This window comes from Vipera ursinii (assembly GCF_947247035.1).
Source record: "Vipera ursinii genome assembly, chromosome: 1".
Lineage (NCBI taxonomy): Eukaryota > Metazoa > Chordata > Lepidosauria > Squamata > Viperidae > Vipera > Vipera ursinii.
The window spans coordinates 149417597-149442359 of NC_139512.1; the positions used below are offsets into that span (position 1 = coordinate 149417597).

At 38.1% G+C, this 24763-nt stretch overlaps 1 protein-coding gene across 13 annotated transcripts in view; it reads right to left on the reverse strand.

The window, feature by feature from the left end:
• The window catches only part of BAZ2B (bromodomain adjacent to zinc finger domain 2B), a 227931-nt gene that overhangs the window by 17712 nt on the left and 185456 nt on the right, over positions 1 to 24763 (reverse strand). For all 13 annotated transcript variants that reach the window (XM_083370558.1, XM_083370569.1, XM_083370561.1 and 10 more), the window contains 9 exons: positions 18478 to 18618; positions 15949 to 16203; positions 14172 to 14386; positions 13761 to 13835; positions 9791 to 10031; positions 9450 to 9512; positions 5583 to 5727; positions 2216 to 2901; positions 203 to 482 (listed from right to left, as the gene is read on the reverse strand). In XM_083370558.1, coding sequence (XP_083226684.1) covers positions 203 to 482; positions 2216 to 2901; positions 5583 to 5727; positions 9450 to 9512; positions 9791 to 10031; positions 13761 to 13835; positions 14172 to 14386; positions 15949 to 16203; positions 18478 to 18618 — 2101 coding nt within the window. The remainder of the gene's footprint in view (positions 1 to 202; positions 483 to 2215; positions 2902 to 5582; positions 5728 to 9449; positions 9513 to 9790; positions 10032 to 13760; positions 13836 to 14171; positions 14387 to 15948; positions 16204 to 18477; positions 18619 to 24763) is intronic.

Genomic DNA, 24763 nt, shown 5'->3' on the forward strand with positions numbered 1-24763 from the left:
GACATCAGGGAGAACTACAGCACCCTGAGATCCTTGCTGTTATTGCCGTTGTTGCTGTTGCCACAGAAAATAAAACAGTGGTCTGCCACAACAAACGCTAGGTCATTTTTAAAAGGCCTAGTCTCTAACTAGAAGAACGTGAACTAGGATTCTGTTAGAATTAATCAGAAACACCTCTGAAAAGAAATAAAAGGATACTGACCTTCTGGGATAGGCTTTGGACTAGGATAATCAGCTGGTTTGGCTACTTCCACAAGAGCTGAAGAAGATACAGAAGTCTGCTTCTCCATCTGTGGCACTGGTGATTCGCTTTTGCTTGTTGGAACACTGGGTGTCAAGAAAGAATTACCATTGCCCTCTGACAGTCCTAGGCCAGACCCCATACTAGGCAATGGAGATGAAAATGGATGATTTGAATTGATAACACCAGGAGGCCATCCACAGAACTGAAGTCCCATTACAGGCAATCCTGTCTTCATTTGCTATACAAAAACAACAATAACAACCCCAATTTGAATAGTTACAACTATTAGTTATATAATAACTCCAGGCAGAAAACTGCAATCAGAATAGCAGAGTAATAGCATTGGAAGGGACCTTGGAGGTCTTCTAGTCCAACCCCCTGCTCAGGGGGGTAATTGATGGGTTGGTTTCAAAGTATGGATTTAGCTCAATAATTAGCAGTATCACTTTAAAATATCACAAAAAAATCATGCTTTCACATAGTACAGTTGTTGACATGCAAAAAATATTTGCTTTCAAATCTTTTTCGGGGAAAATATTGCAGGTTTCTTTGACTCGGATTGCCTCATTTTGTATCCAAAGTGTTCCCTTGGTTTACAAAATGCCCATTTTCTAGCATATGCTTCCTATGTCCTCGCTGATTATAATGGGGAAATTAACAAATAGCCTTTTTCTTTTCTAAAACCCTTTGAGAACTGAGTAGAACTTGCAGGCACAGTAGTGCCTTCTAAGGGAGGAGTGCCAGCCAAACATCTGAGAAAAGTAAAAATAGGATTTCAGTGCTGAATTCCTATCAGGTGGGAGGGGCCTTCTCAATTCCTGGGAGAAATTTGCAGGCATGGTTGTATCTTCTTGGAGACAAAGTCTACTAAGATGAAATAGGACACTGTGCAATGAACTACTTCAAAGAGGTTAGCAGGGATTCCACCTCCTCCACTCTAGCTTGTAAACAGTGTGTAAGGAAACAGTGTGTACACCAAAGGTACCAGCGGATAACTACATTTAACAAACTTCAGATGTAATGGACATTTCTGTCCCAATTCTCCATCCTCTTGAACTAATGTAGCATCTGAAATCAGGACAATTAAGATATACTACATGGTATTTACATAATTTGCATTAATTTACATAATTACAGAAACAATGGGAATTACTGCATATAACATAGTTTCAGATTGAACAGACATTCAGAAATAAGACACGCTCCCTCCCCTGGAATGGTTTGTTAAAACGGAGGTTTTTACTTGAATACACAACTGTCTAAATTTGGATATCAAAGTAAAGTTTCACCTATACTAATTCTGCATAGATAAATACAGGGCTTTTTTTTGTCAGAACGGAGTTCCAGCACCTTTTTTGGGATGGAACCTTGTAGGGTAGGCAAGGTGAGTTGTGTGACATGTGTGAGTTCCGGCACCTTTTTCTTTCACAAAAAAAGCACTGGATAAATATCAAATATCCATAACTGGGTTCACACTCTATACTAAGCCATAGTAAGTTTTAAGAATAGATTACTGAAAAAGTCACGATGGCTCAATCAACAAGTAGTCAATTATGACATAAACCGTGCCGTACAAACTATAAGGATTGGTTCAACCAGAATGATTTCAAACATTCCATTAGCCAAAACGAAACAATCATATTAGGGCTTAGTACAATGTTTGAACAAAACCACTGGATAGAATTTTGGAAGAGATTCCAATCGAGAGAAACTGGAGGGAGAAAAAAAAAGTGATGATTAAATTAATTCCTTTCCTCCTTACAACTCCCTGCATCACCCACCCACCCACAGCTGACCTGACCCCATAGATCTTCACACTCGTATGCCCATAACTCCTAATTAACTTTCCTCCTTTACCAAAAAGGGTAATCAGGATTCCTATCAATACTCCTAGCATCATCCGTACTCTTTTTTTTTCCCCTGTAGAAAGCACACAGGATGAAACTTCCTGTAATGGAATAAAATGCTTACCTGAAGTGGTGACAAGGCAAATGGACTTAATCCTATTGGGCTTGGTGAAGAGGCTGAACCAATCAGTGGAGATGGAACAGGTGAGGGTGATTTGGATGGAGGATGAGAATGTGGAGTGAGGGATGAAGAAGCAGTGGTAGCAGAAGCAGCAGCTGGTGAATCTAGGTGGGTAACCGATGTGTCATCACAAGGAGTTCTGGGTAACAGGCTGAACCACTGCCTGCTCTTTTCTGTAAGAGTCTTTAACAGCTGGTCGTTTGAAATTAATGGAGAACTATAAAATTTCCCTGGCCCTGTTGCCACAGGATTAAAAAGATGATTTGGATCAGATCGTTCACTGCTGCTTTGTGATGAGGTGGCCTGGTGGCTACACAGGGAGGTTTTAGAGCTATTCTGATAGGACAATGAGCACCCATTTGCTGCGCTGCCATTGGCTTTGGGGGCCAGAATATCCGACTCGGGAGGCATTTTTGCTACTTCTAAAAGTTTGCTTAGCTTTGAGAAAGAGCCAGGCTTCTGCAGGAAGAGATTTGTGCTATCCTTCTCTTTGAGATCCTCTTTTGGATTACAATGTGTTGCATTTAAGCAATTTAATTTTTCTTCAGAGGTCTCAAAAATTTCTTCTTTGATATGAATATTTTTGGCCTTTTTCAGCTTCTCTTTTTCTTTTGCAATTTCTTCCAGACCTGTATGCATAGAAAGACAGTTACTTAACTCAATTTACAGCCAAAATGGATTTGGTTTTCAGCTGTTCCAAGCGGGGCGGGGGGGAAAAACATTCTCATCTAAAAAAATACTTTTGATTTATAGAATAATTTTTTAAGGTAGGATATTCATCTAGCATAAAATCAACAATGATAACCAAAAGAATATAACCAGCATGTATGAGGCTGATCACAATTTCATTTCAAGAGATGAAACAGAAAAACAATCAAAAGCTTCCTCTTAACATCTGAACTGAAAATGTTTGGCACTTCAGCCGAAGTTGGTACCAGACAGAAGAAACAGTGTTATTAAATGCACCATGGAAAGGGGATTTATGTGGTGAAACATTTTTTTTGCATGCTCTGATACATAAACGTAAGTAAACACTTCACTGCTTGTAGAAACCTGTATAAGAGAGGAAGAGCAAGAGAAATGCATATATACTATACCTTAGTTTTAATGTCCTAATTTATTCCATGGGTACTGTTCCATTTTAGTGATGCAGAATATTTTTTAAAAAATAATATGAAGATACGCTTGTAGTGTAACTAAAATTTCTCCAAGACTAAATTTATTCAAAAAAAGATAACATTCCACAGAATATTTAGAATATCGCTATCAAATATCTCTTTTACACACAGACCCTCCCTCTAAGATAATTGAAAAGTAACTATTCAAACTGTGTTCTAAGTAGTATTCCAAATCACAAAAGTAATACTGTTGGGGAAAGACCCATACTTTCCAGAATTTCAAAATGAGGAAATGCAGCTTTCTGTAGACAACAAAAGCAACATGGATTACGTCCACAAGGTGAGATATTTCCTAACCCATGGCTTAGTACCAGCAATAGGGCTTTTTTTGTTTGGCAACAAAATTCTGACAAAACATTTTTTTATAAAAATGTTATATAAAAATTCCCATTCCGCGGCACCCATCATACTTATGCTTCACTCGTAAGAATCTCAAGGGAAATTATTTTTACTTAATTTATTTAATGTATTCTTTCCAGTGCTTAAAATGCTTATTTTTAATTAACAATTAGTGCCTTAAAATTAGGCATTATCCTACTATAAGATTCAAATACCAGCATAAGAAATGTACTATTGGTTTTTGTTATCCTTTTCTCCTTTTGTGTTTTTATTAAAGGTGAGTACAATAAATTCAATAACGTACATCACTCAAATAAAAAATTGTGGATGAATGTATAATCAATTTATACCTATAAGTCCTCATAAAGGAAATAATTTAATTTAATTTAATTTTTTAATTTAATAACATTTATATACCGCCCTTCTCCCTGAGGACTCAGGGCGGTTCACAGGGCAGAATAAAATAGCGAATACAAACATTAAAAAAAAAAAAAAAAAAGATTAAACAAATTGCCCTAGTTAAAAACAATATAAATACAACACTAAAAACCCCCAGAAAAGTTAAAAAACGAAAAATAAAATAACCCCAACACTCCCCCTCAGGCTAGGCCGGCTTGTACAAACAGAAATGTCTTGAGATCGCGACGAAAGGAGCGAAGATCGGGCGCCATCCGGAGCTCAACCGGTAGCTGATTCCACAGCTCCGGAGCGCCCACAGAGAAGGATCTCCCCCTGGGGGCCACCAATCGACATTCTCTGATCGGTGGCACCCTGAGGAGGCCCTCTCTGTGGGAACGCAGAGGCCCTCTCTGTGGGAACGCAGAAATAAAGAGGAACAGACTCTGCTAGATAAATATTTGACAAATATTCTGAAATGTAAACTCTCCAGAATTCTATTAGCTGTGTTCAGAGAGCAGTTCCATTTTTTAAATAAAGAAAGCTTTCATTCTTTATCTCCACATTTTCCCACTTCTCTTTTAAGCATGTGTCAATATGCATTAACAATTTCTTCACAAAGAGCAAAAGAAAAGAGAGAATCACATAGAAAGGAACAGACAAATGGGAAGTAAAATGTTTGGTGTTTCCTCTCTCTGAATTTCAATCTCTCTAGTAACAGTGTGTTTGGGGTGTCTTTAGGATAGATGATAATCACCTTTAAAGGGCAGCGGGCCAGGTTTCTTGCAAGGCTGCCTACCTCTGTGGGTTCTGCCAGTCCCATTAGATCCAACAGCATGGGTATTCTTCAGCTCGCCTTGGGGAAGCAATGTCACCTTGGCATGCCTAAGAAACATCCTTTCCCTGTTACGGCACCTGCCTTATAGGACACTTTCTCCTCAGAGATTTAATTTGTTCCGGATTGTAAATTTGGGATTATCAATAGTTCACAAGGCAACATAAAAGCGCATTCAGTTCTTTAGTTAAGTACTTGCATACCAGCTTCTGGCGCTAAATGAAGACTTCGAGAGCATGGACATTTTTCTCAGAGTTCCCAGATCTAGCTGGGGATGCAGTGGCCCAGCGGTTAAGATGCTGGGCTTGTTGACTGAAAGGTTGGCAGTTTGAGACCAAAGCACTAGGTAATGGAGTGAGCTCCCATTCTTGCCCCAGCTCCTGCCAACCAGCGTTCTGTGCACTTCAACGTATAATCATGCTGGCCATAGGACCACACAAGTATTTTCGGACAACACTGGCTCCCTCAGCTAAGAAACAGAGATGAGCACCACCCCTCTGGAGTTGGACACAACTGGACGGGGGAAACTTTCACCTTTATCTTTTTAGTTTTAGCTTATTACCTTCTCCGCTTTCCATGCCTTCAACAAAAATGCCCCCACATTGAGGCAAAATCCAGTATCGACGTCTGTAACGATCCTGGCCAAACATCATTGAACGTAAAGAGTGAGAAGCTTCAAATAGCTTTCTTCTGTACTGGTTTTGTTGCTGTTGTATAAAAAAAAATACAATGGTATGGTCATAAAGATTTTCTTCAAAGTTATGCCAATGAATGACAGACAGCTCACCAAACATTTTGGATATTTAAGCTACTTTCAAATGATACTTTTGTTCTGTGATTGAGAAATTGAAAGAGTCTAATTGGTGATGATGTGTCACACTGGACAAAATTAAAACAGATTGAAGGAGACATTCCATAAGCAAAGTTTGACCTTTTGCTACCAATTTCCAGAGAACAAAAGAATCAAAGATTTTCACAGCATGAAAGCAAATGAAATCTTAATAGAATACTATTGTGTAGCGTAGCACAGAACACAATAGAACAGAACAGAATAAACAGTTTGAAGAGACCTTGGAGGTCTTCTAGTCCAACCCCCTGCTCAGGCAAGAAACCCTATACCATTTCAGACAAATGGCTATCGAGTCTCTTCTTAAAAACTTCCAGTGTTGGAGCATTCACAACTTCCGGAGGCAAGTTGTTCCACTGATTAATTGTTCTAACTGTTAGGAAAATTCTCCTTAGTTCTAGGTTGCTTCTCTCTTGATTAGTTTCCATCCATTGCTTCTTGTCCTGCCTTCAGATGCTTTGGAGGATAGCTTGACTCCCTCTTTTTTGTGGCAACCCCTGAGATATTAGAACACTGCTATCATGTCACCCCTCATCCTTCTTTTCATTAAACCAGATATACTCAATTACAGCAACTATGCTTTATATGTTTTAGTCTCCAGTCCCCTGATCATCTTTATTGCTCTTCTCTGCACTCTTTCCAGAGTCTGAACCACTTTTTTACTTCGTGGTGACCAAAACTGGATGCAGTATTCCTAGTGTGGCCTTACCAAGGCATTATAAAGTGGTATTAACACTTCACGTGATCTTGATTCTATCCCTCTGATAATTAGCCTAGAACTGTTTTGGCTTTTTGGGCAGCTGCAGCACACTGCTGACTCATATTTAAGTGACTGTCCACTAGGACTCCGAGATCCCTCTCACAGTTACTACTATTGAGCAAGGTATCATCTATACTGTACTTGTGCATTTGGTTTTTCTTGTCTAAATGTAGACTTACTTTTTTCACCAATGAATTTCATTTTGTTAGATAGTACCCAATGTTCAAGTCTGTCCAGATCCTTCTGTATCTTAAGCCTATCTTTTGGGTGTTGGCTATTCCTGCCAGCTTGGTGTCATTTGAAAATTTGATGAGTTCCCCATCTATCCCCCTCATCCATATCATTGATGAAGATTTGAAGAGTACAGGAGCTAAAACAGAGCCTTGGAGTACCCCACCACATACTTCCCTCCATGTAAATGCAGTTCCATTGAGGACTACATGTTGAGTGTAGTTGGTCAGCCAGTTACGAAACCATCTGGTGGTAATGCTAACCCACATTTTTCTATCAGATATCAGTTATGACATGCAGCAAAGTATGTGTACATCTATTACAACACGCCATGCTAATCTGAGGCTTTGTGGCTCTGATATTTTATATTGCCTTGAGATAAATTATGTTTATGATAATTGAGCTGCAGACAAAGCTAGTGCTCAAGTGTCCACAGATAAAGACAAAAAGATAATATGCTGAATGCCATATTTTTGCTTCAGTTGAAACAAAAGATAACAAATGCGCATTAGACCTGAGAATATGCATTGCCACCTGCCTTTCAAACTGGAGAGGCAGAGGATCAAAAATTCCAGGTAACCCTTTTCCTGATCTAATCTGATAGTTTTGTTCTATTATAATTGTTTCACTATGGATGGAACAAAAAGGTAACATTCCACCTTCAAAAAAAACCATCAGCAGTTTGTACCAGTTTTACTTTGAGAAAGAAACCTATGTTATCTTGGATTCACAAAATAGTTTTGAGGTTTTTGTAATCCTAGTGAGTAATATTAAAGTTTCTCTCAAGGGGGAGAAGTCCATTAGCATGTTCAAGTATTCCAAAACACACAAAGACTACAGAAAAGAATAAACAGGACATTAGGATCACACAATTCAAACAATAGACCCCCAGAATAAGGCAATATGATGGGGTTTTTTGGAGTACCCTTTGCAGGTTTCTGTCAGCATCAAATTAGCAGTCATCTGTCTTCTGGATACAGCCCTGGATTACTGCCTTTTTATAATATCTCACAGATTTAAATTAACCCAGGTCCAAGAGCTTGCTTTATTTATACTTTGTGACAGTGCTTTTTTTCTAAAAAAAAAAAAAAAGGTGCCGGAACTCTCATCTTGGCGGGCGCAGGAGGCAGGGGGGGTGGGGTGGGGTGGCGCTGCTGCAGTCACGGATGCGAGGGGTGTTGGCGGTGGGCTCCCCCCCAGGGCCGGAGCCAGCATGGCTGGTGCTGTGGGAGCAGCAGGGCCCGCTCTATATGGCGGGGCTGCGCGGGGTAGGCAGCGGAGGTGGTGCAGGCCAGGCAATGCAGGGCGGTCACTTAGGCACGCTGGGTGAGGCAACGGTGATGCAGGTCCAGCACCAGGTAGGCCACCAGCCTGGCTGACATGAGTGAGCACAAGGATGGAGTGCACATGGACTCCGCAGAAACCACCTCTCACTCCTTGTCCTCTCTTACTTACCTAGTTGAGATGGTGTAGTTGGGCAGCAGGGAGGGATGCAAAGTTCCTGCCTACTCGCTTTCGCTGCAGACAACTAGCCGGTGCAACGTTTGCTAGCCAGGTCTTTTGGTGCGCTCAGCAGCAATTCCTATTGGCTTTTGAAAGCCAATAGAGGGAGTAGCATAGCTTGTGCAAAAGCTTTTTTTTTTGTGCAAAAAAAGGTGCCGGAACGCCATTCTGAGCGTTCTATGAGAAAAAAAGCCCTGCTTTTATATTTTAATCTTATGATTTTAAATATATATTTTTTCTATTGTAAATTGTCCCAAACCTCGCCATGTGGATTGCATACAAATGTTATATAATTAGTAAATAAAGGTAGAACATATGTTAAATATACATCAAATGATAATATGCTTCCCTACAAAGTCAATTCTTGCTCAATGACAGACCAAGGAGTTAACTCCGAAAGGCAAGAGGAAAATCTAGAAGAGATCTGTGCAACTTGTAGAAGGGAAAGGCCCACACTGATAAATTAAAAATCTTTGTGGTCTGCAAAGGAATGCTGGTGGGCTAATCAATGATTTGGTGACTAGAGGAGCATCTACAGTGTTGGAGCTTGTGGTCATGGTAAGCAATGGAGGCACTAGGCAACATGACTTTCAGAGTAGTGGTGGTGATTTTATTACTTTCTTTTAAAAAAAGAAAGTCTGTGCTCTGTCCATGGGTGCTTGGTAGGCTGCATGTACAGGCCTGGTCTAGAATTTATTTTGGAGCATTCAACTATCTAGAGCAGGCATGTCAAACTCACTTTGTTTGAGGCAACTTCTTATAAAAGAATTGCCATTAATTTGTTTTAATAAAATAATTTAAATCAATTTTTCACTTGATTTCAAATTAAATGAATTATATTGGTTGACAATGAGGGTTTTTTTAGTACAATTGCCAAATGCAATAAACTGGTTTTAGGTATATGTTACTGGAAGGAAAAAGCAATCCCTGCTGCGTTACTGATCCCAGAGAAGCATTTGCAATAAGGAAAAATCTGGTGAATGTGTATAAATGCTAAGGATCTAATTAAGAACACTTTAAAAATAATTGTCATCTACATTATACTATAGTAAGAGAGTAAACTTTAAATTTATAAAGGTACAGCTTACCTTAGTAAGTTTGTCAATCTGTTTCTCTAGTTCCTCAACACTTGCCGTCTGGTCCCCATCATCCTACCACCAACAAATAAAACATGGTAATGCATTATTTTCTGTATACTATTTGAGCTCATGATTATAAAACCAGAATTTTATGAAATTCTGCTAATCTTTTCCTCCTATGCCTATATAAGTTTTTGGTAAATAAGAAATGTTGATGTTACAATCAAACAAACTCTTGTCATAACCTCTTTTGAAATTTTCAGTCAAGGCTTTTCATATAGCACTACATTAAAGTCACACATACTTTATAAAAGTCAGTATAAGTTATCTGATTTAACAGCAACACCTACCTCATCTTCACAAATATCTTTCTTTCCCTTTTTATCATCTTTGTCATCATCTTCTTCCTCATCTTCATCTGCTTGATCATCGCTATAATCATCGTCGTCATCATCATAATCACTCTCCCCTCCCTTCCGTCTCCTCTTTCGGCCTGGCGTGGGAGTACCTAGTGAATGGGGTTCTTCTCCTATATCACCTCCTCCTGTGACATCTCGCTTGCCTGTTTTCTTAGCATGAATGATTCTAAGCCTTCAAACACATGGTAGACAAACAGTATTATGGAGCGTTGCTAAAATATACATATACATAGTTCTGCACATTTCACTGAGAGGAAATCATTATTTCGCATTTGAACCATTTCTGTCACACAATTTATTGCAGCTTTTGAATCAGCATTGAGAAATGTAATTCGCCAACAGAACCATTTTTATTGAAGGTATAAATTTATTTGGCAAGAGCTTTAAAATTCTTTGATTTTATTTGCTAAGAATCATCAGAAACCACAAAATCTCTACTTTTATTTAATTCTTCACCAAATATTTTAGGTCTAACGTGAATGTTACCGTATAAAATTCTGTTACAACAGCTAGGAACAACAGAAAGATTTCCTGAACCTTTTCTCTAAGCTGAAGAAACAAGTATTTAGCTGTATTATTCTTTTGGTCAATTTCCGTAACCTGTTTCCAGACACATTTTTTTAAAAAAACAGTGCTAACTCTAACCAAAAATAATAAATCTGATGCTTGGTTGCGGATTATATGAATACAAATCACTTCTCAAGTGTCTACATATTACTTTATATGATGTCTTAGTAAGCATTAATCTTGTAGCACTCTGGTAGCAGAAACCTTAGTTTCATGTTTATGAAACAAAAGAAACTTACATACCAGTAAGTAAAGTTGTGGTAGCCCTTCATCTCTTACCCTACAAAACAAGATTCCATACAGCAGATGTTACAGCTCTAACTACCAGGAATCTAACAGGCAAATATTCTGAAACAACCTTCAATAGCCAGGCTGCACACACCCTTTTAATATTTTGGCATGTAACAGAATTTAAGGAGATATGAAAATGTGTTTTTGAAAAGGCAAGGATTTTACAAGAAAGAAAAGAAAGGAGAAAGAGTACGAATTAGGATGGCAAAAGTAGATAAATTATGGTAATTGAATGCTTCTATGTATTTTTTTTCCTTTTCTTCCTTTCTTCACCCATCCTACAAAACAGTATTCCATACAGCAAGTGGGTATGATGCAGTGAAGCTGGTTTCTTAAAAAGCAGACTGGAACTGATTTTTTTTAAAAAAAACTTAACTGGAGGATGTTTATCAGACTAATTTAAGAAAGATAAAAGGATGACTTAAAATGTTTAGCTATCCTCAGCAAGTTTTTCTTTTAATGCAAAAGATGGAAGATTTCTTTTAATGTTCTAATTTGCAAATAATTAAATGCCCACTGCTTGACCAAGGAGACATAAGGCTGAAATTTTATACCACAGCATACGCCTTAAGTAAAAGATTAAATATCTGCACCAGTACTACAATCATTAAAAAATCATGATGCATTTTGTGCTTGCACCCTGACAAAGCTCCTACAGCATGCTACTCTAAAATATTATAGTTCAGCATCAGTAGTACTAGAATAGATCAGGCATCTTGGTGAAGATAATTAAAACATTAACACAAAAATTCAAAACATAAATGTAAAACTTACATTGATAGTCATAATGTCTGGCGTAAGATGCCACTTGATTTTGATTTTCTTCCCAGAGATTTTCTACTGATTTATTGGCATGTTTAAACAACCTCTACTGCTGCTAGTCAATATATTTTACTCTTCTCTACATTCAACTAACAAGAGTAAACTAAAAAGACAGTTCTGGCAGTATGCAATTACTTTCACTTGCCCTTCCTAACCCCCAGTAAAGTAATTGTTTGTCTCTCAATCATTTACTTAGAAGGTTGAAGTCACAGCATCAACAAAAACAGCAAACAGCTGGCTTGATGTTTTCAACAAAGTTCTGGTCCATGGATAAACTACACATTTCTTGTATTTTTGGCAAGGTAGAGCAAATTTTTTTTTAAAAAATCACATAACGTCTCTCTTTCATATATTTATTTTAGATCATTATCACTCCAAATAGGATAGGGCTGTATTTTACCATTAAAAAAATAACACAACCCAATAATGAGACCTTTCTAACTAAGGGGAAGCATCTTATGACAGCGTAGAAAACACAAGATTGGACTTTGACCAAAAGCATTGAATTAAAATGTTTAGTTGGGCAATAAAACTAAATGGATGAACATGGCAAGGTCAACATTCTTAGTTTAATCATCTATATAGCAATCTTAGATTTTGGGGGAAGAAACAGGGATGCAGCAAATGAACTTTGGGAGGACAGGCAGAATAAAATTATAATGTAACCTTTTCATACTCAAGAGATCATGAGAATACATGCTTAAGTAAGTCTGAGGGAAAAGAAAAAGAAATATGAATAATCTTGCCTTCTACTAATCAGGAGCATTTTATGCCTATAGTGAATGAATGCCTATTGTGAATAATACTTAATACAATTTATCATCTTCTACAGCTAAGGATGATACACATCATATAAAAATCTGAAGGAGAAGGATCTGAACACATGCTTTCTTAAGATTGACCAATGAAATACTTTACTCTGTGAGACTTCAACAGATGCAAAATGCAATGAACCCTCAGCTCATCCTCATGATAATAATGAATGGCTAGTGAAAGAGAAATAGTGGCATCTTATAAGGTGAGAATTGGGAGTGAGAATGAGAAGCTGAAAGTCACAAAGGAAAGATTTAGAAAAGTAAAATTTGCCAGGTTTTTTTTTGTAGAGCTAAATAAGAGAAGCAGCTATGCCCCTCAAATCTAGTACTGTACTTACATTTGTTGGAAGAACAGTTAAGAGAAGACTGAATTCCCCCCTAGGTGAGAAGCCTCCTTGCATAAGAGACTGCAGGGCAACTTCAAATGTTAATTAGCTCGTGGTTAAGGTGATTTAGTATATGTTTTTTATGAGTTAAGGATTACAATGGCTCCCATTTATACTCATGAACACAGTATGAATTTGGAGCCAGTATCATTAACAGAAATTCACAATCAAGATCTTTTTCTTCCTGTAATTTAATTTAAACCTCTTTTTTTTACTTCTTCTATCTCCCTCCTGTAGCTCTCTCCTTTACTTCTTCTTTCTTCAGAGGTGGATTAAAATGAGTGGGGAAGAAATAGGATTAGAAACACAAGCACTGTAAGAATTCCTTGATTTGCTAAACAAGAAAGAAAAGTGACTAAGGAAAAGAAAGTGGAGCCTGGCTATGCATAGCACAGGGCTATACAGCCCTCTTCTGATTTACAATTATTTTCCCTTCAAATTCTACGGTAGACTGAGCTATTATACTTGCTGTATGGAATTTTGTTTTGTGCAATGGAAAATATAGCATCCTTAAAAACTTGTTTTGTAGCAAACGAAACTACCTCAATAATGGCAAGTATTTCCCAGATATACCATAGGAAATACTTAAAATTATATGACAAACTTTGAGGTACTTTTAACCAATTACCTAAATAATTTGCAATTCTAAAGATGATCAGAACGAAACAACTTGTGCCTATAAATCCTCTTTCAGAAATAAAAAATACACAATTGTTCCAATCAGATTTTACTAGTGCCAAAAAACCCACAGCAATTTATTAACTCCACAAACCTTCAAGCGAGAAACAAATTTCTTACAAGTACCATAGTACAGCTTTCTTCCAATTTGAGTCTTTCTAATTAACTACTTTTTTTTTCTTCAATGGACTATCAAAAATAAGTTACATGCTTTACAAAATTAATTTCCCATTTTAATTAAACAAATGTTACATTGCATGAGATTTGTCTTTGCAAATAAGCCACATAACAAATTAAACAGAAATGGTATGTTCTGGAATATTTTAGAGAAGTATCACTTACTTCCGAAGTTTGCCTTCAACCATCCACTTATCTCTTCTTAAATTTGACATATAATCTATATTCTTTTCTATTTCACTGTCAAAGCAGAAAACATTCATTATCAGGCGCAATTTATTACATGACACATTCCAAATATATTTAGCATCTCAGAAAATATTTTGTTACCCGAATTTATATGCTATCTATTCAAACTAGTATGAGTCAAGAATAAATAAAATAAGTCAGTTTAATGATGACAAATAAGTACAATTATTTGTTGTTGGAGAACCTGGAATGTTGTTGGCGAACATGTATTTTTTTTAAAAAAAAAGATAGCTAACTCTGTTGGTACAGAGGTTCATTTAGAAGTTCAAACCTATTACTGATCATTTTATTAGCTTCACCAGAAGCATGCACAGAGAAAATTCTTACCTTATAACACTTTTGCTACAGGCTAATTCATTAACAAGGAAAGCAAGCACGGATGCTTTCTGAGCTGGTGTGTGCGCCTGAAAAGCTTTGGTTTTCAAACTCTCAGTGAGTTCAGTTTGCCCACAGTGACCTTCCATAAATATCTGCAGGATTTCAGACACATTGTCTCTGTTGATGCCCACATTCAACAAATGATCCCCGAGAATTGTTTTGGCCTAGAGAAAAAAGTCTGCTTGTAAATAATTGCACTTTGCGCACAGTAATGACAGCCCATATGTAATACAGTTTTCTGTTATTTGATAAAGAGAAAACAAAAAAAACCCAAACAAAATACAAGCCATAAACCAGAGGCATGACTATCTATTAGTTTAGAACCTATTACTATTTTATTTTTGTTGCCAGCACTCACAGAACCAAAGTACTATCTTTAATTTTTTTAAACATTTATTTATATTGAAATATACAATATATTTATATTGAGACTTAAAGACCTTTCCCAAGCAACTGCCTGTCTTAACTGTGAGATCTCGCGCAGAAAGGTAGATTCAAGGCCCCTAAACTAATTTTAAGAAAAAAGACATTCAAAGAAATCTAGAGTAAAATAAAATTTGGGAATTACCTGGGGAGGTAGACAGATGTTTGGAGACCAATATTGGGAAATAATCTAAATATGCTGAAACTAAAAGCAACAGACTTATAAAATGGTATCTGGTGAGGACAGATTTGAAAAGCTAAATAGTCCTCACCATTATTTAAGCCCAAGTGTTGTGATTCAGGGTCAGCCTGTGGGTTCGGCAGTTGGGTCGGACGACTCAGAGGAGGAGGAGGGGGTGTTGAAGAGCTTGCTGATGATGGCCTTGAGGCTCCACAGAGCCCTCAGCCGGGCCCCTCCCACCTGGTCACAACGGAGACCCAGCTGTGTGAGCCTGACAGCGTGGATGAAGATGACCCACAGCTGGCCCTGTTCAAGGACGCCCGATGCAGGAGGCAGTCAAAAAGGAGTAAACAGAGGAAGGCAATGGGGCACCTCGGAAGGAGGCAGAGAGAGGCCACGCCCTGAACTGTATTTAAGGGGAATGTGTGGGAGGGCTGGTTTGCTGAAGGCAACCGCTTGGATAGTTCCTGTTTCATAGCTCCTGTTTCATGGTTGGTGTCTTGTCTTGCTCTGTTTTGTGTTAATAAATTTGGCAGGCTTTATTCCAGCCTCTTGCCGTTTGTAAAGGGGTTGTCCCTGCTTTTGCTGCAGGGCCGGTAGCAGGCTGGTACAGAACACCAGATATAAAAGCAGACATTAATATTAAGTGTTAATAAATGTTAAATGACAAACTAAGATTTGTTATACTCCAAATATGTGTGAAATACAGCATCCTATCTTAAGTTCTGTACAGTCCCTTCATTGCTAACTGAGCGATACTGGAGTTCTAATTGCATTATTTACCATCAGCTAATGGACAGAGAGATTGGGATATGTGGGGAAGAGTGTAATAAGATTTATACGTGGGTCTTAAGACATGGTTGATTCTCTAACAGAATAACAGAGTTGAAAGGGACCTAGTCCAACCCTCTGCTCAAGCAGGAAACGTTATATGAAATCCCTAGGGCCGAGTCAATGTGGTCAAAGGTGTAGGATGATAGGAACTGCATCTCAACAAATAGCAAAGTATTCAGTTATGTGATCCAATCCATAAGGTACACTTCATGTACTACCAACTGAATATTTGTCCATGATACTGTAAAATATTATCATAAGATCAAGGAGAGTGTGAGTACTCATTACCTTGTATCCTGTTATTAGTCCTGGATCACAAATTGCAGCCGAGAGCAACCTCACTAGCAGATCTTGTATTTCTCCCATGCTGTCTCCTATGTTCAACAATCCTTCTTGCAGAACATTTAAACTTGGGACATCCAGATTCACATCAAAGCCAAGAACTTTGCCAAAGTTGCTGAGGAACTGTACCACCATGAGACAATCTGAAAATGTACTTCCTGAGAGAACCAGGCCTGGAATGCGAGGCAACTCTGGCAAGGGCTAAAAAAGAGAAAGAACACATCTTTTGCATCCTATAGTGCTGATCGTTGGCAAACTATTTCCAAGAAATGTAGCCAGCATCAAAAGGTTTGTATGATTTGAAGTGAATACTGCAGACTATCCAGCCTGCAAAATAATTGGTTGTGTAACTGTTTCAAACGAGCATTCCAATCAAAATGAATACTCAGAACTCTAGATTTGCTCCTTAGACTTCCTTCCCAAATTCAAAACAGATGAAACAGGGAAAGACATTTCTAACCACAAACAGGGTGTCAATAATTTTGTGCATAAATGGTTTGAAGTTTCATTTATTGATAGGGATCATATTCTAGACCCATTAAGTTTTCTCTGAAGAAAAAAAAGGGAACCCTCAACATTTATAATCTAGTTATTATGAAAGCTCAGGTTACCCATAGGTTGCTGCTAAATGATTATGTTTGACTTTGGCAGAAGGAGGCAATTATTAAATATACCAAGAATAAATATAACAATTTGATTTAGTTAAATTTAACATTTGATCAAATCAAATCTAGCTTTTATTCTGGCTCCAGCATGATACTCAAAGGCTAAGTGTGATTTTCAAACCGAGAAAGGTTGCACAAGCCTGACTGAGCTAAAGCTGCAGCTGGCAAGGTGCCTATTAACAACTAGCTGCGCTCAGAAATATCGTAAACCACTTTCTTCATGCTTGGCTTTCACCTAAAAATATCTATTTATCTCCTTTACTTGTGAAAATGAAGTACATGAGGAAACAAACAGGCCATAATCTATTCAGTTGCTTTGTAAGGAATCATAAATTCAATAATAATTACTAAAATACATTTGGCTACAGTGCTAGTTCTGACTATTATACACTTATTTCTTACTAACTTACATCCTCACTGCAGAATTTTGGCAACAAGTCTAACCTTTTGTTTGAACAGGAAATTAGACCAGCATTCACATAAGGCATCCAGGCATGGAGCTAAAGCAATACTCCCACACATGTCTTTAATAGAAGAGGTTTTTATACTGAAAAGGGAAAATAACTAAGCTTCTGGAATAAAGTTAGAATATCACACATTGCATTTTCCTAAAATATTCATGAAAAAAATAAAGAACAAACTACTAGGTCCAGTGTATTCTAGCAATAGCAACCAAAATTTGATTATTAAAGAGTTATTCCTGGTTACTCTTAAGAAAGATAAAATATTTGCACTTCGTTGTCGATTGCACTCGGCAATAAGCCCATCTGAAGTCTAAAACAAAACAGAGCTGGTCTATGTTGTGGGTAGAAGCAGAAAAGAGAAATCATCAAAGGGTTTGACCATATTGGTCTTTTGTTTTAACCTCTTTACGACATGCTTAGTGTGCAAATGTTAATAATATCTAACGCAGTATGGCACCCTGCTATAAACATTCTCAGTGCTTTTTTTGTAAAAGAAAAAGGTGCTGGAACTCACACATGTCATACAAAACCACCTTGCCTATCCTACAAGGTTCCATCCAAAAAAGGTGCCGGAACTCCGTTCTGGGCGTTCTATGAGAAAAAAAGCCCTGGACATTCTATTATGTACTATTGCAGACTGTATTCATTTTATGATAACCACCGGTTTAAAACTGTAAGGTACGTTTTGGACCAAAGTCAGATAAAAGATTAAAAATAAAAATAAACAAAAAAATATTAATTTTCACCCACTATCTCTTATTGAGTAGTACCTGAAATCAAACTGGCCTAGACAGATGGGGAAAAGCTAATTTTCAAATTATACTCCATTGGAGTTTGTGTTCTGACGAACGGTGACTTTCTCTGATGAAAAATGTTTTCCTTCTGCATCCTGCAAAATGTAACTATGCACCATGGAACTGGTGGTGCAAAAAAAATTCTGAGAAGCTATGAGTGTAAGAGCTATGCTGGACCAGACCAAAAATAATGTTCTTGTTCCTTGAAAGGAGGCAACCAAATGCCTCTCAGAATTCCCAAGCAGGGTATAAAGGCAAGAGCTTGAAGAGGCATACTGGAAACTAGCCGAGAGAGTTTGAACAAATAGCCCAAACATTAAAATGTTGACTACTAGTTAAAGAAAAACAAAAGAAAGGACAACATCCCAGTATCTGCTTTAGTGTGGATACTGATCATCCTGAAACAATGATATAATATTATCAAGCAATCTAAAGTAAAATGGACATAATTTTAAAAGGCAATAAAGTAAAAAGAAATTGCTACAACAATAAGAGAGGAAGGAAGGATAAGCAGCAAGGAAATGAAAAGTAAATTTACATGATTCTGATTACCTTCTGGTCTGCTAAGCACATATCTTCATTAGGTTTCTTTAGCTCCTTAGCTATTTCTAATTCTAATCTTCGCTGTTCCAGTTTTCGTTGTTTGTTTAATCTCTTTTCATCACGTTTTTCTTGTTTTAACCGCTCTTTCTCCTTAAGTAGCACAGGACAGATAAAAAAGAATTAAGCCCCATATAGTCCACTTACAAAGGAACAATTCAACAATTTGAAAAGCAATGGTTACATAATCTTAAATCACCATCCCAGCAATTAAAACATTTAGGTTAAGGGGGGGCGGGGGTTGGGAACACCTGAATTTTAAATACACAAAAGACCAAATCTTGCAAGTGAGATCTGCCATAGTAGTTTCGGCAGGAAGATGCTAGTATCGGTTGGCTCTGGAGGCTATTTTCAAGAGCACGAATGAATTCTGTACTGTGAGAATACAAACGAGCTGCGCTACATATAAATGCCCTGAAAACCCTTAGGCTTAATTGAGGCAGAGTTTCTAGAGTCAGCAGCATGATACATTCTCTTAACATCCCTACATTTAAATGAATTGCTATGTGACACGAGTGTGAATACATTTATTCAGTACCAAAGGCACATTCAAGGTCAAGGCATGTTGGAATTCTGACATCTGCTGAAAGATTGGTTCCAACTTCACAGGAAACTGCAGGGAGACATATGTATGCAAATACCCCTCCCTCCCCAAAAACACACGACAGCAAACAAAAATACTAATAGAGAAGTTCTCATTTCCAGTTAGAAGAGAACACAGGATCTAAGCCACCATTTTCATTCACTTTTTTCCCAGATTAAAAAAAAATATTATCCTAGTATGATGTATATTACCTTACCGGTATACTTCTTTTATTATAAATCTGAAACCACCTGTTAACTATTTGTGCAGTATTTTCATTTGTAATGGTATGTGGGAATGACCTCGGGAGGCCGTTGGAAGAGCCAGAGGCCAGACAAACTATCTGATATAGTAAATAAAATCTTAACGGGGGCATGGCAAAGGTCTTCAGAAGGAAGCCTCCCTAGTTTTTTGAATAATAAAGGTGAGGGGAAAAGAGATTGCACTTTCAGACTTGCAAAGTTCTATTAATGTAACCTCACAATAAAGCAGAACGGTGGGTGTGCTTCTTGTCTGGGTTACCTTGCAAGGCTGACATCAACAAAAGAAAGGCCCTGAATCGAAAACAGAGAAGTGTGGAAGCAAGAGAACTCTCCTAGTGATAAGGCCAAAGGATGACTTCTCCTTAATGGTGCTGCAGTTGATAATGATGACCAAGCCGTCTGCCTGCCTCTGGGCAGCAAGAGGGACCAATCAAAACACTGTTGATTACAAATTTGCACTGACGCTGACACATAGGCAAAAATTTGGCACATATAGCACTGGAGAGAGCCTGGCACTCCCACAATGGCTGCTGTAACCCAGTGACAGCAAATAATCCAGATTCCCAGAAACCTCCCCAGAACAGGATTCTTTATCCCCAACACACATGTTCTGAGAGTCATGTGCGTCCACCTCTCTTTCTCCTGCCTCATTTCTTTGACTAACTTCGACCTTGCAATGTGAGACATCAAGCCAAAAAAAAACGAGAGAGAGGCTCAATTTGTTTATTTTGGGTCTGAGTTTTGTATGGTAGGGCACACTGTCAGTCTGTGATAGCTCAGCAGATAGTTAGATCTAAATGATCATATTAACAATACAGCATTGATAAAGCAGGCAGTTTATAGGTTTTAACACCTAATAAAATGGAAGATCCTGAATATGATTTAAAAATCCACCTACTGAAGACATCAATCCTATGCTTGTCTATTCAGAAATAAACTTCACTGATTTCAGCAGGATTTCTCGCCAATTAAAAGTATATCAGATTGAATCTAAATACCAATTAATGATTGCTCTGTTTAGCAATGGTTTGAAGTTATGAGGTACCTGAAAAAACAATTTCATGGCCAATCCTTGAAATTATGACTGTTAGTGTTTCCTTGGTCACATAATCGCGATTCGAGTACCTTATAACCAGCATGAATTTATGACTGTCACAGTGTCCCAATGTTGGAATAACCATGATCTCTGTTCCTATACATGTAGCTGGCTAGTACTTTTCTGGCTAGTACTTTTCTACCATGGAAAGTCTTCAGTGAACCATGTGTAAGGAAGTAAGCCATAAACCCAGAAAACAAAGAAAGGCAAATTCTGACGCCTCCTGCAAATGATTGGTCATTAATCTACCTCTAACACCTATGTCCTTTTAGGATAGTTTAGAAGAACACATGTGTAACCATGATTGGTCTATTTGAATAACAATAAAATGTGATTGGTTGCTTTTGCTATAAATAAACAAGGTCCACTGCTCCTCGTGGTTGAGAGTGTCCAGTATTCAGTGTGCATCCCAGGAGCAGCGGGGCCCTTCCCCCGAGAGATCTCTGTGTCCTTCTTTCATGGGCGCCAACCCTGGGCAGGAGCAGCCTCTGCCCAGCATCACCAGCAGCTAATTTCTCAACCCGGCTGCAGCAGCAGCAGCATCCCAGCAACAGCAGCTTCCCAGCATCCCTGCATCCCAAAGTCACATGATTACCATTTGTGACCTGCACAGCTGACTTCCAAACAGCAAAATCAATGGAGAAGTTGGCAGTAAAATGGTCATGTGATGTCTGCCTTAATGACCACAGGTGATTTGCTTAATGACCACAATAGGACTGGTGTAAGTGTGGTGCGGTCAAATAACCTTCCACTTATGAACATGGCATTTAGTGACAAGAGTTTCTGGTCCCAAATGGGGTCATTAAATGAGGACCATCTGCTTTAAGTGACCAACAAAAGCTTGTTTTCCCTCTTTGTCTTTTATCTATGAACTTTTGCTCCCAAGGTCGTATGGATATGCAATATTTGCTCTTATATTTCAATTGCACTCTTATCTTCCCCCCACTAGTACTAATATCATGTGAAACTAAGGTGGATAAGCTGGATGCTCACAGGGTCCATGTAAGAAGATGGGACTAAGAAGATACTGTATTGATCAGTTTCTGGGAGGCAACTGGACAGATAAACATAGAATGATAAAAGCTCTATTTACTCCCTCTACTCAGCACTGTTTATCTCTGCCAAAGTTACTATTTATTGTAAGGAGAGAGATATGGGTAGGCGTGGATGCTAGCTGCATAACTAATGGATGCTCTTCGATGTCCCGATGACATCACAGACCTTCCAGCCAATCCTGCAAAAAAGCCTTGCAATCTTTCATGCAGGTGGTTTACTATTTCATCTGCTTCCTCATGCCTCCTGAGGTTTTGCCTATCTCTTTGAAGCACTGGGCTGCTATTCCGCTTTGTTTCATGGATGATCTGATGCAACTGTATTGTGCACAAGAGCCCACTGAGTTTTGGCTTGCTCATGTTTTGCTTTTTGAATGGAAGAAACCACGGGGATGGGTGAGGTGGGGTGGGCTGCAAAGCTGGTATCCATGTAGAAGGGGCCCAAGTTAGAAAATGAACAATGCTTTCCTCTTGTGTATCGTACAAAGAAGTCTTGCATTGCAAAGCTACAGAGTGAAGGATGCACTGATGCTGGACACTATGGAAATGCCCAATATATTTATTCATGCATAGGCAGTCTGCACCCTATAGCATTCTTGGCTGAGCAGAATTGTACTCATTAAATTCCAAGGCAATCTGTACCTATTATTTGAACATGGGGAAACTGCTTAAATAACCCATATTGCTGCAGCTTTGCATTGCCCAGGGGAGCCATTATGCTGGGTGGGCTGGGCAAAACAGAACCTTCAGGGGGAAACCGACTTGGCTTGCTTCTAAGCTGTATTGTTTATTCAAGCCCGCTGGGCTCAAAAAATTATGCTTAATCATCCTGCAGCATTACTTACCTCCTCTAATAATTAATAAAACATTCTTGGCTGCTGTATTTGGTTTTATCGATTTTAAACGGTCAAAGCGTACACACAGAACACTTAAAACTGAAAGATGAGTTTTGTTAAGTAAAACTAGGACTAGATTTCCCCCATGGTATGTTCAATAGGCAACCAGGTGGTATAAATCTTCAATCATGGAATATTCAGAGCACAAGACTCACTCGGGTGCTGTGAATTTAATTCTGCTTTCAAACTGCTTATTAGACAACTTCTAAAACCTGAGATACGCTTCCATATTATGACTGCCGACAAAACTGCTGACAGCGCTGCTTAGTGATAAATGCATGTTTAACAACCTTTTGTTGCTTATTGATCCTCCGAGAGTTATTGGGAGGGAGTTGGAGGGAAGGAAGAACCAGTGGTACAATTGTAGCACTTTGTTATAGAGTTCATAGAGGCAAAATGAAGATAAATTTGTGGGTGCAGCCGTCTGAAGATTTAGTGGTTCTAAGAAAAAAGGCAGAGACTTGAACAAATATAACTAACACAGACACAGACACAGAGAGAGAAACTGGACCCACTGATTGTTGTCTCAACCTTTCAATTTTCCAGAACCTAAGATCTGCTCCCAACAGACTATCTACAGAATGTGGATGACCAAGGCATTAATTCACAGAAGTTTATCTTTCATAGTATTTGAAATTACATATTATTGATACGGTGTTTTTAACCTTTGAAATTAATTAGAGTTGATATAGATTGTTTTCAGCTATAACTACTTAAATATGTAACTTTATTTGATTTATTACTCTTTGCTTTCAATGTTTTCAGCTGGGTTCAAAAAGTTATTGGTTTCTGAAATTAAGATTTTAACTGAAGAATATTTTAAGCATGTTAAATTAATCAACCAAAGTATTAGTGATATATCAGTTATGTTGTACACTGTATTTGAATCTAATTACCCTTGCTTTATATTATAGCTTATGCATGATGATCATATAGTATGATCTGTAATTATTAGCACTTACTCTCTAGCAATGCTGAGAGAAACATTTTTTTAAATTTTGGCTTAATTCTGAAATTTATCTGCAAAGTTTATACTTCAAATTCTGGAACCGGCAATAATCTGGAAGAAACTCTAACAGTTCTAATGGTTGACACATAATCTTATTTATTATTTGACAAGATTGCTAGTAATAAGTATGGTATGTTAGTAATTTCCCAATTTTTACCTATAGATAACATTTTTCACGTTACTGTTTTCCAAGCAACTTTCCCATATATCCTTACACTTTAAGCAAAATTCACACAGAGAGAGATTATGTTTCATGCACGCTCACCATGAAAAAATAATCTAGATCAGTCTTGGTTACTGTATGGATAGGTGACCACCAGGAAATCCCACTACTTGTATACTATTGCTGAAAACTGTATGAAGGTGTCTTTACAGACACTATGAGTCAAGACCAATCTGAAGGAGTATTTCCTTTTTAACAGTTCTTTATAGCTGCATTACAGAGGAAAATCAAGCAGTTCTTAATTTTCGTTGTAGCACCGATTACTCTCCATAAAATGAAATATTGCCTAAAGTTTAAATACTTTATTATATCTGACAGTGTCTGACAACACTGGAAATGAATAAGAGTTCCCTCCCCCCGTAAACAGTTGTGATTCTGAACAAGACTATGTCTTAGTCCAGGGGTCAGCAACCTGAAACAGTGAAAGAGCCACTCGGAACCAGTTCCCTCACAAAAGGAAAAACTGGGAGCCGCAAAAAATGTGTGCACATGCGCGTACATGCGCATGTTTGACTGAAGAGTGGAGCCAAGGCGAGATATGCACCTACCCTGCATATTTGAATTGATTGGTTGAACTTTTTTAGTCCCACTTTTTTTTTTTGGACTGCACATGGCAGAGGACCGGGAGCATGCGGCTCCGGAGCCGCGGGTTGCAGACCTCTGTCTTAGTCCCAATCCAAATCAAGCCCCTACAACAGCTTTTAAAAAATCAGCCACATGGAACCAAATGACACTAATTGAAATTGCTTCATGCAAATGCCATGCCAAATGTAACCCAGAGTTCCATTTGTTTCTTTTATGTGACAGATTTTATCAAGCAAGTAGGGAAATACGCACCTATAATTATTTATTTCAGAGTTTTGTATAAAAATCACAGAGGAGAATATTCTGCACTGGGTTCAGGGGGCGGGGGCAGAAAGGCAAAACCTGCAAATTTAAGGAAAGAGGGCAGGGAATATGACTGCACTGGCAGGTAAAATTTAAGAGCATGAAATGACCTAATGGCAAAATGAAAGTAGATTTACTGACTGTAGGTAAACTACCACTTGTGCTGAAGAAGTTTGATTAAAACTAGATATATTTTTTAAAGAATTCAAACTCAATTTCATTGAGGGC